The sequence below is a fragment of the Strix aluco genome, chromosome 5 (assembly GCF_031877795.1).
Source record: "Strix aluco isolate bStrAlu1 chromosome 5, bStrAlu1.hap1, whole genome shotgun sequence".
Lineage (NCBI taxonomy): Eukaryota > Metazoa > Chordata > Aves > Strigiformes > Strigidae > Strix > Strix aluco.
In genome coordinates this window covers 57,956,141-57,969,405 of record NC_133935.1, presented here as the reverse complement: position 1 = coordinate 57,969,405, position 13,265 = coordinate 57,956,141, and the positions used below count along the sequence as shown (strand labels likewise).

The window sequence follows — 13,265 nt, the reverse complement described above, 5'->3', positions numbered from 1 at the left end:
TTCAGTTGCCTCCATGTAATGATGATCAGTCACATAAATCTCAGCCTGAAGTAAACTGAGAATAATCTGAAGGCAAACTTCAAGACAGTGCCTAAACATCTTGTGACAATCTCATAAAAAGTGAAGCCATGTGCTACAGTAATATACATGCATATACATAGATACATACATATAAACAGTGAAAACTTCAGACACTTTTCACTGCAACTTTTTAATAAATACCTGTTATTTGTCCTGTTCTAGAAAATGCTCAGTTAGTATCAAAATTCCAATAATTTTCAAAAGTAAGCACAAAACCCATGCAGGTTGACTAGGATAATGGATGGGTAACATTAAACGTGTGTAGATCATCAAAGTATCTAATTCAAGCTATCTATCTGAAATATATTAGCTGCTTTTTCATTATGAGTTCACAGGATAAGGTCTTATCTCCTTTTTCTAATGCATGAATCCAGAAAATCTGAGTGCTCATTCAAGGAAAAAAATAAATTCTTGTATGTTGTAGCATTTAGTCGGACTTTACTGTTACTCAAATATAATTTATTTCTTCTTTTTGTGATAGCTATGCGCTAATATCTGTTGAAATTAATTGATTTTTGTGTGTTTGCTGTGTGTCTGAGCATCAAAAATTGTGCTTGATCTTTATCCAGGATCAGGAGGTTACTTTTTTATTTATTACAGAGACTGCATGCTCAGCAGGGAATGATATCTCATAGCATTTGGGGATATATATTAACATATCCCTTTGGAGAGTAGAAATGAATCAGCTGTCTTCCTTCACTTATCTTGCTGGGATCTTAGGATATAGCCTAAAAAGCTCTCTCTCTCTCTCTCTAGAAAAGCATGTAGAAACTTCAGTTTCAAGCTCTTACACATGATTTGCTGTGGGCACTCTTGAGAAGAATGTAGTTAAACAACTCAAAGAATGAAAGAAGGGTCAACTAACACATACAAAAAGTGGAAATTTACTCAAATTTCATGATTGTTAATTAGCTTATGAAGCAATTATTTAAAATTGTGCTAAGCAGTATCCACTAGAGTAAATTAATAGTCCAAATGATGGAAAGTGGAAAGCTTAGGGGCAATTTTGTGACTGAAGTACTCAGTTGCTCAGTCAGGAAAGAAGAAAACCTTCAGATAATTCTCAGCATTTTTATCTGACAATCGCTAGCTAAACACTGGGTTTTCCTGCTGGCTGTATCGTTCCTCCTGTCTTTCCTGGCAAACATGTTTTGTAGTACTGTAATCCCAAACTGTTCAGTACAGGGTTGAATGTAGAAGAATGGATACTTGTATAAATTTATGTGTATGTACGTATGTATACATGCATGTTTTTTGTAAGAGCATATAATTAAAAACATAAATGTTTTATTTTCATTGGAGAAGAGATATCGAGGTAATAAGTAGGAAAGGTTGTCAGTGCTTTCCTGAAATAGAAAATGTCACTTTCTAATAGATATTCAACTTTTATTCTATCCCTCCTCAGGATACTACCTCTTCTTATGAACTTGTCAATTATTAGTTTATTTCAGACTGTGGTTTTGGAGATATATCACTGATAAAACCCAGATGAAGCCATCTGACCAGACTTCATCCTAACCAATGTTTTCTCTCCATGACCATATGCAGTGTCTTCAGCCCTAAAAAACATTTTTTTTTTTTTTTTTTTTTTGTAAAAAGGAAATGGAACTCTTTACAGCATATGTGGCAGGTGCACCCGCCCAATGAAAATAGGGCTTCTTAGCTGCTGAAGTGTAGCAGCTACTGATTGCCTTTGCTCTTGGGGCCTCATGATATTTGGGGCCTTTGGCCAATGGGAGAGGCTATTGACCACAGATCAGATTCGGCCTGGGTATAAATGGAGTCCCTTGGGGGAGCCATTTTGAGCTTGTCCCCTGGAGCAGCATGCTGTGGTTGAGGACTCTCCTCTTGAGTTGGGATGCTACCCAAGGAAACTCCTTGAAGTGACTTGGGTTGGGATGCTGCCCTGAGAATGTCCTCAAGGTTGAGAGCCCTCACTTGTTAGGTGAGTGATGGAGTGTTTTGGGTTGTTGTTAAACCCTAGGAATTTGTTCTGTTCTCTTCTCACAGACATTTGAAGCTGTAATTTTTGGAAGGCTAGTTAATTGTGTTGACAATAAATTTTTAATTTTTGGTGGTTGCTTGTTTATTTGAGAGCCTCTGTTATAGCATATATTTTAACTTTAGAACTAAATGTGTGTGTAGGCAGGGGGGGGATTCCTATGTATTATGTCTCTTTTTTCAGCAGTATCAATTGGATAGATAAAGGGAGACTTGCCCCAGAATAATACGTAGTCTGGAGGTTAGACTATTTTATCCTGAAGGACTTGCAATGGATGAATCTGCCCTAATCACTGGGGTGATCTACTTTCACTTCTGCTTAACCTTTCTCTCTCAATTCCCTTTGAAACAAATGACCAAATGTGAGGCTTTAATCCAAAGTTAATGATGTCCTGATGATATGGGCATTTGTTTTTCTTTTTTTACTGTGATGGAATTTCTCATTAGTTTTTAATGAAAGCTGGGTGTAGATGAGGACTACACAGCTGAAATTCAATACAGAATAAGGCAAACATATAGTTTTAGGAGAAGGAGCTAGGATTGTTACCAGAAGCTAATTGTGGCAGGTTGCTTATGCTGAGTTGCTAAGACTGCATCTGGAACTCCACAAACAAATACATACCCAATGTCTAAATTTCCCTTGGTAAATTGTTTATCTTAAAACTCTGAATCTGGATTTTGATGGCATGATTCATGTCTTTGTGCCTGAGGCTGGGATTTCTGCATTTCACTGTGCATAAACTTAAAGTTTGGAACAAATTGTTGCTAAGGCAGAGTGAATTGTCCCATTGTCAGAAGGTATTTCAGAGAGAGAGGATGTTGCTCTTTTGTTCTATTATTTGCAGCCAGCCATCAGGTGATCTGTAGGTGAATTTTAAATAATTGTTTTGACAGATAAAATATAGTTATCATTCTTGGATGCTACACAGGCCATTGCTCTCTTTTTATATTATACAATGGTCATTCTCCAGAGGTGCTTGAACAAAGAATACTATTGTTTAAAGAGAACTTGGTAACAATGAGTTATCCTCAAACTTGATGGTTTGAAGGACATACTGCTAGACTTGCCTGTTTTCCACTTTTCTTCATGGAAGAAGGAAAAGTGACTATGAGAGGAGTAAAATTCAATAAAATTAAATTGAATAAAAATTCAATTAAATAAAATAAAAATTCAATTTAAGCAGTGGATTTATTTTCCAGAGATGTTTTTCCTAGTGCATTCCTTATGTGCTGTGAACTGCTATTTGTGCATTAATATTTGTAATGTGCTTGAGACTTTCATAGTCATTCTGACTGTTTTTACTTGCACTGCTGTCCCTAATTCATGCCTAGTCAAAAATGGTTATATGAAGATGAGGAAATATTTTTACAGAAGAAAAAGTAAGCTTAACTTTTTGAGAGGTTTATTTAGAAAATGCTTAAGAAATGGTGACTGCCCTGTGAAACATCAGATATGAATCTGGCTGGTAAATGTGCAGATGATTGTTATTCATATTAATTCATATTAATGATATTTATATCTTCTGAATGCCATCTTTGGGAGACAAAATATATTCATTGTCTGTAAGAAATCTCATCTCTTCCCACACAAAATCACTTGAAAGGAACATGCCTGAACATGACCTTTTATATAAGGAGAATGAAAAAATGAAGTGTAATTTAGGAGAGGTGCAAACAGGTAAATCATCAGTTTCTATTTCATTCTGTTTTGAACGACTCCCATTTCAAAGATTATTGCTTGTTACCTCACCCAGATATCAGTGACAGAAGTACTAAACAATTACCTGTTACGATATTCGGGGATTTTTTTTTTCTCCTTCATTGCTTAATTTGTTTTATACCTGCTGTGAAATTTTAAAGATAGAAATTGCCTGTATCTGCATGTTTTTGTGATTTTCATGATCAATGAAATTCCAGTGTTACACTAAACGCCTTTCAGGAAGGCATCAATATCCATCACTTCAGAAGAGTTTCTCTTACCTACTGTTCAATCACTGTGGTTCTTGAACGGAACATTCTGCTTGCCTACTGAAAATCCTTGGTCTAAAAGTGCCCATGTTATTGGCTGCTTTGAGCTTGCTGCTCCCTCTCTTACCAGTCCTTTGCAATTTTCATGAATTATAATCAGAAAGTTAGTATAAAGTTTATTTTTAAACTATTCTTCTTCAAATATTAAAAATATTCTTGATTTATAATAATTATCTACAAGGAATTCCTTGAAGTCTTTCTGATAAATTATGTGTTTTGGTTAAATATGTCATTACTGGCAAAAAAGTAACAACTCTTAGAACAAATACTCATATCTCAGATTTAGAGTGGTGTTTATTCAAGGTCATTACAATTTTTTGCAAATTAAGGGAGAGATCAGTAATGACATTACAATATATACATACTAATCAAGTGAAAGTGCTTACATAGGGAATTTCAAAGAACCTTTGAAAGTAAGGTGTTAAACCAGAACAGAATTTTGAAAGAGCAAACATAAAATTTGTTTTCATTCAGTCTTTAAGAAATGCACAGTTCATCATATACATTATGTATTATTATTCCCATTACTTAAATTTTACATGAATATACTGCAACCTGAGCCTAAATGAATTAAAAATTAAATCAATTGACAGTAATTTTTGCAAGTACTTAAAATTTATAATAGCTTGTAATAATAAAGATATGTAGTTTTATTCTTAGATTGTGCTCTGATTGAGAATAAGAGGTGGTCACTGCTTGAATAAGTGTACTTCGAAGCCTGCTAGGGATCAGCATCAGAAAATGCTGTGGATTCCCCCTCCCTGGAAGTGTTCAAGGCCAGGTTGGATGGGGCTTTGAGCAACCTGATCTAGTGGAAGTCCTTCCCTGCCCATGGCAGGGGGGTTGGAACTCTTTAAGGTCCCTTCCAACCCCAACCATTCTATGATTCTGTAATACTTTGTATATTTAAATCATATGAGCATCTAAAACTTGATTAATTCCTCTCAGGACTGACATGTAAAATACTAAAAAAAATGTATATTCTCAGCTTCAAATAAAGAACGTGAAATACAAGATTGAACTGGAATATACAACACTTCAGGTAAAATTAATGCTAAATAAATATTACTGTAAAAGATAGAATGATTTGAAAATTCCAGTGAAGACTAGGGAATCAAAGTATGGTCTTTATCCATGTGCACTGTTCCACACTGCTTTGTGAAAATAAGGTTTTCAGGCTTTGTAAACTCTAAAGTGAAACTAGTTGATATTTTGAAGTTCAAAATCATACTTCCTGAATTTTATTTCATTACATTGAAAGATAAATATATTTCAAATATATTGACACACACAAAAACCCCAAACAACTTTTAAAATGTTTGGAATACTTTTTTGGCTTCATACTAAAAAAATTGAGTAAATCTGAAACCATTTTTAACTTTTGGAACTGAAAGTGAACTGCAAATGCCTTTCATCATGCAGCAGTGTGGGCAAGTTTTTCATCCAGACTCATCTCAGCTTTGCTTTTTAAGGAAATGTAATCTGCCAGTTGACCAGAGATGAGCTGAAAGGTATGGGTCTGTTGTGAGGATGGCTTGGCTAATGTTTTTAGGCATGAAAACTGTAATAGAAAGCTCTTGCAATTGCATGTCTAGCAAGCTATACTTGGAGTCTAATAGACAGAACCCAAGCATCAGCAGAAAATCAAAACAATTTGTTACTTCACTGACTTTCCTATATACAAGCAGCAAATAAAAAAAAAAAGCAACATGAAAACATTCTGCTAAGTTTACATAGTTGAATAATTAAAAGTGAGGAAAAAAAGAAGGAGATAAAGTATATAGAAAAGAAAGAAATATTATGGTCCACATATGTCCACATTAACCTGCCAAAGCTATGGTAGAATAACACTTCTAACAGTCATATCTATTAATATGCCTGCAGAAAGTTGGAGTATTCGGTCTGGGCATGCAAGTTCAGCTTTGCTTTCTTGTAATTCTATGTAATGCATGATCAGAATCCACTCAATAAAACATGCTTATAGGAAAATAACTTGAAGTGAAAACATAGTATTGCATTAACAAGCTTTGGATAAAGCTGAAAATTTCAGAAATGTTTACAACTTTTTTAAACTTCCATAACTCACTAAGCAATGTTTGCCTAAATTGGTGGTAGCTATTAATTTAACATAGGGACATTTTTTTTTCCCAAAGTGAGTGAATGACATGAATGTTTAAACACAATATGATGGGGGATTCAGGTTTTAGATACATTAATCTATTTGCAAAGGTACCCTCTTCATTGATAGTGCACATTCTACTTTTAATGTTATGGAGTGTATTTTTCATGATAAGAGATGTTGATTGTTGTGGTGTTTGTAAGCAGGTCATTTTTCAGCATCTGCTTTTCAATGATGGTTTGCAATGAGAATGATTACAGTAGCTTCACTTCAGCATGGAACATCATGATTTATGCTGTAGCAAGGAGAACATGGACTTTCCTAATGACTTTAAGAGTGTCTATTTCTTTGTGGAATTTCTTTTCATTTTCTTAAAACAATGGGAATATTACTGATTGTATAACCTTATCCCCTGTCTCAGGTCTCCTAGAAACCCTGAACAGAAGATCATTAAACGAGTGATTGCTCTTGAAGGAGACATTATCAAGTAAGTATTTTAAGCCTTAGTCTCTGAGTCTTTATAGGAGTAGTGCAGCTTTTCAGTGGATTTTATTTCAGTATCCTAGACAACAAGAACTTTCTAGCATTTTCTTTCTATCTATTCTTAACAAGGACATCAGCATTGTACCTATCTCCTTTTTAATGAGAGGAGGAATGCTACACAACCGCTCACTCTCTCATGAAAAGTACATTGGTGCAAATAATGCTTGTTTCTTAGAATATCTCTGCCACGTGTCAAGGCAGGTAATTGTAATTGTGCAGCATTTTTTCATTAAGGTTATAGGGCTGTGATTTTTCATTGAGAGTCCAGCTGCTGTTTCATACTGTTGTTGGCAAATAAAAGTAGGGTGGATTTTTTGTTTTATTTTATTTTTGAGACAAGGAACCCTCATAGATGACCACATTCACTGCAGTTTGTAGGAATCTGTAGGGAATAGGGTCGAACTGATTTGGAGTAAATTATTCTATCAGAAAAGAAATTGTAACAAGAGTAGACTCTGGAGTACTTCAAGACTTGGTTTACTCTGACAGACCTTCCTACTGGGGCTGTGTGGAAATAAATTACTAGTAGATGTAAAACAAAAGTTTTTGTGGGAACAGTATTGTTTTGATGAAAATGCTTTTTTGAAAAGGTTTCTTTTTCCCAGGTACAGAATAGAATTGGCATAGAGCTGGGAGGGTAAATCCCTAGTTTCCCACACTAAGATATGAATGACCCTGGAAACTCTCAGACAATATGGCAGCCTGAGAATCTATTCATTTAGATAATGATTCTTGCTCTGGTGTAGTGAATACTTAAGAAGTACTTGTCAGCTGCAATTCAAATCAAGGACTTGAGTGTGGTCTCAATGAGCTCTAGTTAATAGCAGCACTGGTGAGTTTTTGGGCACCATGGAATATGTCTGTGTCTTGTCTTTTTTCCCCTCTTAGAGTTGATATCATTTCTGTTTTATTGAAAAATTCTGAATCATCTCAGTTTGAGAAATTAAAATAAATTCTGACACTTCTGTTGAAGCAAAATATCTGAAATAGCAGATGCTAAGAAGATAATCTGATGTCCAAAAGCTAAGGACATCTACAGCTAAAACTAGCTATCACTTTTTAGAACTAGAAACATAAGAATAGCATGCACTACTGAGCAATGCCTTTTATAGACCTATGTCCTTAAGAAGGTACTTATTCCTTGATGTAGTCGATACTAGTGCTGTAATTCATATAAGTGATAAAACTGATATTCATGATTCAGTATTCCTCATTCGTGTCTGTAGCAATGTCAGAAAGAGATAACAATATAAGGCAACTTCAAGTGTTATTTTTCACAGTTCTATATTATTAACATATTTGTCTGAATTTCTGAAACTGAATGTATTTTTTTTCATAACACAAAGACATTTAATAACTTAAACTCCAGCTGTAGGAAATTAATTATCCTGTACATTCAAATGCCTTAAGACTCTGAACTTTTAACTTCTGTGGGTGTTCTTGGACAAATGGACAAAGATCAGGGGCATAATAGCTGTGAGTGTGTGCAGAATACTGATGAGCTGATGGTTAGTGAATCACTCATGGACACAGAAGGCTGTACAATTACCCTCATTTGTCTTTGGTAAAACAGGCTAGATTAATTTATTGATAGAAATATTAATCTCAGTAATTCAGATGTGCATTTTTTTCTATTTGAATGCATAAAAATTGTCCCAGAGCTTTTTGCTTTCACTGTAGAAACTAGTTTTTAGCAAAAGAATAAATTATTAGACTATTGTAACTTGTTGAGTTTAATTGTGTATGTGGAGGAAATGTAAGTAATACTTGGCACTTTTCATAGCACTAGGGTAAAGCAAAAGCTTAGATAATATGATAAAACAGCAAAGCTGGCAAGACTTTTCTAAAATATGTCTTATTTTTGTAATGATACTGCAAGCAGGTTTGTGACTAGCATATTTGTGACTGAAACAGACAATGGTAACTGAAAGCATGTATAGAAAACAGAATATTTTGACTCCTATTTGATGTCTAAAGACATTCTTTATTACAAAGCAGAAAGAATTGGTTTTAATATCTTAAGATTTTATGTCTATATATTTTTATATATTGAATCACTCCTCTGAACGAAACTGAAAGTAATATGAATGATGTACAAAAATGTATCTGAAATTATTAAAATGGGACTCTTCCCTATTGTTCTGACTCTTTTTTGGTATGGATGAAATATGATGCACAACTGACCTTAGAGAAGTGTTTGAATATCCTCGCTCCTAATATCAAGTCTTTGAAGTGGAGTATATATGCCTGTATGCTAAAAATCCCACTTCTTTAAGCTTTCTGCTGCTCCTCTGATCAGTCAGAATTCCTTCTTGCTGAGAAAACATCCAGTCTCACTTCAGAGCTGTTGTTTCAGTTCCAGGGTACAGAAAAGTGGGAATCATCAGTTAGATATGGTGGGCTTCTAGCACTTATGGGGCTGTTTATGGGTATGGTGGTTTTGCAGAGACGTGGTGATTATATAGAGAGCTCTGTTGTGTGGGTCATTTTTTCTGGAAGGTCAATGCAATGTACAAAGTTTATCTGTTGCTTTGCAAAATTTGCTTGGTGTCATGTGACAGAATTAATTAATACACACTTTCAATGCTGACTCTTCCAGTCTTCTGTTGTGAAGAAAGGTTTGCAAATAATTGTGAGTTGGAAGGTATTTTCATTTAGTGCTCTGGGAGATAGGTCATAGACAATATAGTCTGAGTCTGTAGTTATGCTTTCATAGATGAAAGAATTATATTTCTTCAATCTATTTGGTGCACGATTAGGGACAAAAATGCTGTGTTTTTTCATGTTATCAATTAAAATAAGTTAGCATTTTGCTATTTGTTAATTACTGTAAGTAATGAAAGATCAAATAGGCAGAGCCATTAGTACCATAAGAAAGGTTTATTAGATTTTGACTTGAGTTCAGGTGTTGCGACTCCACAGCAGAAAAATCCAGTTTTTCACTTCTTCATTTCTAAAAGTATTAAATAAGATAAAAATTGTGACATTTCAAAAATGACTGACTTCTAGTTTTTGTAAAGAAATGTAGGCGAGAGATCTATAATAGGTCCATTTTGACCTTTTGTTCTGTATTTTTCAGGTAGAGAGACATTATGGACTATATAGTACTTTATCTTTTAAAAGATGCTTTGAGGGATTGAAAAATGCTATGAACTTACTGAAGAAAAATTCTGGCATTTAAATTTTCTGTTCTTGTTTCCAGTCTAGTTGGTAGTCCAGGTGAAGTGAGTTTGGTAGTGTCTCGTAAATCCCTGGAAGTGTGTAGTACATGCCACAAACCTATAACATAATTTAATTTGGACAACCTATTAGAACTTCCTCCTCAAACGAATTTAAAGAATAAACAGAAAAATCACCATTTAGCCCTTGAGAATAAATCTATAGGTCAGCTTGTATATAGACACTAGTGCAAAGTGTAGCTCCCATAGATCAGGTTTTGCTTTGTCTTCCATGGATTCACAGGAGAATTAACTTTAAGTAGGAAATCATTACAGTGGTTCCTGAAAACTGTTTAAATGATAATTATTCCAAAGAAGGCCTTCTTTTAAAAGTCAATATAATCTATTTTTTTTAAAATTAATGTTGGTATTATAAAACACTTTGAATAACTTGAAATTAAACTTATTAAAACTAGTTTATCTTCAATGCACTAGTGGATATTCAAAAATCTATAGCAGTCTATCACAGATGAGTTATGGTATGTTTTCAGTAACACAAATGAAAGTTTATGAAGTTAACGAAAATTGCATTGAACTAATAACATTTAAAATTAAGTCTGTTCAGTAACTTGCTGAACTGATTTGTTTTCCTTCTGTCACAGTTGCATAGGTCTGCAGGAGCTTGGTGTGCCAATTCTGTTTTTTTCATATAATTGTTTGCTTCTTAATACTGTACCTGATTTAAGAATGATTTGTGAGCCCCTAGGAAGGCTAATTTTAAAAAGTTTTGTCCAGGGATATTCTTTAGGAGTCAGTGTTCTGAGGACTGAATGGTTTAGCAAAATGATGTTGCATTTAAGTATTGCATCTTGCAAAACTGCCCTGAAGATGTGAGTAGGGAAATACTCCTTGCTTCTCAAAGCATGGTAGTGCAGAGATAGATCATTATATTATTAGGCTGTAGGTCTAAACCAAACTTCAGTAACTTTTCAACTTTTAGCACAAGGTCCATCATCAAATTGCAGAAACTATTGCCACAGAATGTTAGGAAGGACAGAGATATAAAGGAGTTCAAAAAAGGACTAGAGAATTAATAGAAATAAAGTCCATCAGCAGTTATTAAATGCAGCAATCACAGTATAACTTCATATATTCCTGTTGTCAAGTTCATGCAGGTTGTTTTATTTCTTCCTACAAAGATCCCATACTGCCTTAAAATATAACCAAAATCTGGTCATTCTGTCCACTTATTGGAGAACCCTTTCAGCTTTAAATGAACTGTTCACTACTCCATGCAGGTGTCGGCTGCTTTTTATTTCTCAGAGTAGGTGGCATCCAATATACTTTCAATATGAAAAAGACAATCAGCGAGTTTTCTTACTGTTTTTTTCACTGAACCAGCTCATTTTCATCATATAGTTGTGACTGCTATTAGTTTTCACTGGACCAAGGATGGTTGTCCAAAAAACCCACCTGTCTTCATGCAGATGCTACTACTTGATAGCAACTTATGTTAGATTATACCCCAACATTACTACCTGTGTCTAGGAAGCAGAATGGCCTTCAGAAAATCTCGGAATTTGGCAGTGTTATGGCACAAGAATGTCTCTATGTAACATCTTCAGGGCAACCACTTGGCAGGAATTGCACCCAGACCTTTGCCATTTAATCACACAGAACTAATCTTATGTTCACTAGTGCTGTAGTTAAGTAGTCTTCTTCCCTCTTCACCCCTCCCCACTCTGACATACACACAAAGACTTCTGGTAACTATTCTGAGGTACTGGCAATGTGGTAAGGTACTGCTTGCAATGGCTCAAAGTTAGAATAGAAAAATGTGTTATCAGTAAAAGACATCAAAAGACTAGGAATTGCAGTTGATCATGATACACAGATGTCTATGATTGTATCCTGGTCCCTTCTTCCTCAAAGTCCACTGTGTCTGTCTGGGTCATGTGTATAGATCTCTGAGTATGGGGATCCACACTGACAAGAGTGCTAGTGGGATCGACAGAACTGAGAACTGATTGTACTCTGTCCTCCGAGATTACAAATTTTGGAACATCTTTCCTTTTGATTAACTAATTGCAGTCATATTGTTCTGTCTTTGTACTTTACATATCTAAAGGATGTAGTAGCAAGCTACTCAGATGAAAAATTCGTCATGTTCCAAAATATTTTTATTTTGTCGGCATGTGTGCAGAATGTATATCTCATGGGATTTGTGCAGTATTTATGCAGTTTATTTTGCACTACTTATTGTAGGTACTGATGGGATTTTTTTAAGCCAATGAAAGCTGTTGTTAGATTACAGCTATACTGCTCTGTCATGACTCTTCAGCATTGATTGTATCCTTGTAAGTCTCCTAAATAGAGTTACCATTGATTTTGACTCCATTTCATACTCAGAGTCCTTGCATGACTGGACTCCATTTCTGTAAATGCAGGTGATGGGAAGGTATATTAGTACAGCATTTTTAAGCTATAAAAACAATCTGACAAACCTGAGATGAAGATTTTCTATATCCATAATGAATTTGTAAAGTTCTATAGATCTTTAGGCCCAGTAATGAAGGACTGCAAGGTTGAATTTCTAAAATTTGGCATTTTTCGTACTCATTGTAAAATATGGAGAAATGTTTTTGCTTTGCATTAGATTTTGGTTGCCTTATATTTGAGGAAGGTGCATGAAGAGACAGAAAGAATAAGAATAGAAAGCTGAATTTCAGGAAAAAAAGTATAAATGTGCTTTTGTTTTTAGAAAATACAAGGTAAAATAATTTTTCAGAAAGGCAAAAATATGAAAATGCAGAAAATGAAAAAACATAGTTTTCCAGACTGATTTTTAACTTTTTTTCCCACATGGGAAAGTATGAGTGTTAATATTATAGCCATATTTACTCATTTCTCCATGCAGGAAGGTCTTCGTTCTTTTAATATCCATAACATTTTAAATACATATTTTCTTAAGAGTACAAATAGCAGCAGTAAGATTACTAAAAGATCATGTGTATCATCAATCCTATTTCTCTTATATTTCAGTTGGTTTTATTTGTCAAAATTCACTGAAAGCAATGGAGTTGTGATGTAGATGCAGTGTGACCTCTGGAACTCTTAATATTAAAGGAAAAAAGACAATATAATATGATTCTCTGAGCTTGTACAGAATTTGCAGTGCCAGCTTATAGAAAAAAGAAACAGCATATCCTATTACCTCTGAAGTAAAAAGAGGTTTGATTTGGACAACACTAAGAGGCAATAAAAGAGAGACCATCAATAACACTAGTTTCCACAGAGTTACTATTCACACTAAACCCCAAAATTAAGTAGTAAAA

The 13,265-nt window shown here is 34.5% G+C and overlaps 1 protein-coding gene across 2 annotated transcripts in view; it reads left to right on the top strand.

The window, feature by feature from the left end:
• Nucleotides 1-13,265, top strand: part of IMMP2L (inner mitochondrial membrane peptidase subunit 2) — a 487,361-nt gene that overhangs the window by 320,173 nt on the left and 153,923 nt on the right. For both annotated transcript variants that reach the window (XM_074827518.1, XM_074827517.1), the window contains one exon: nt 6,651-6,716. In XM_074827518.1, coding sequence (XP_074683619.1) covers nt 6,651-6,716 — 66 coding nt within the window. The remainder of the gene's footprint in view (nt 1-6,650; nt 6,717-13,265) is intronic.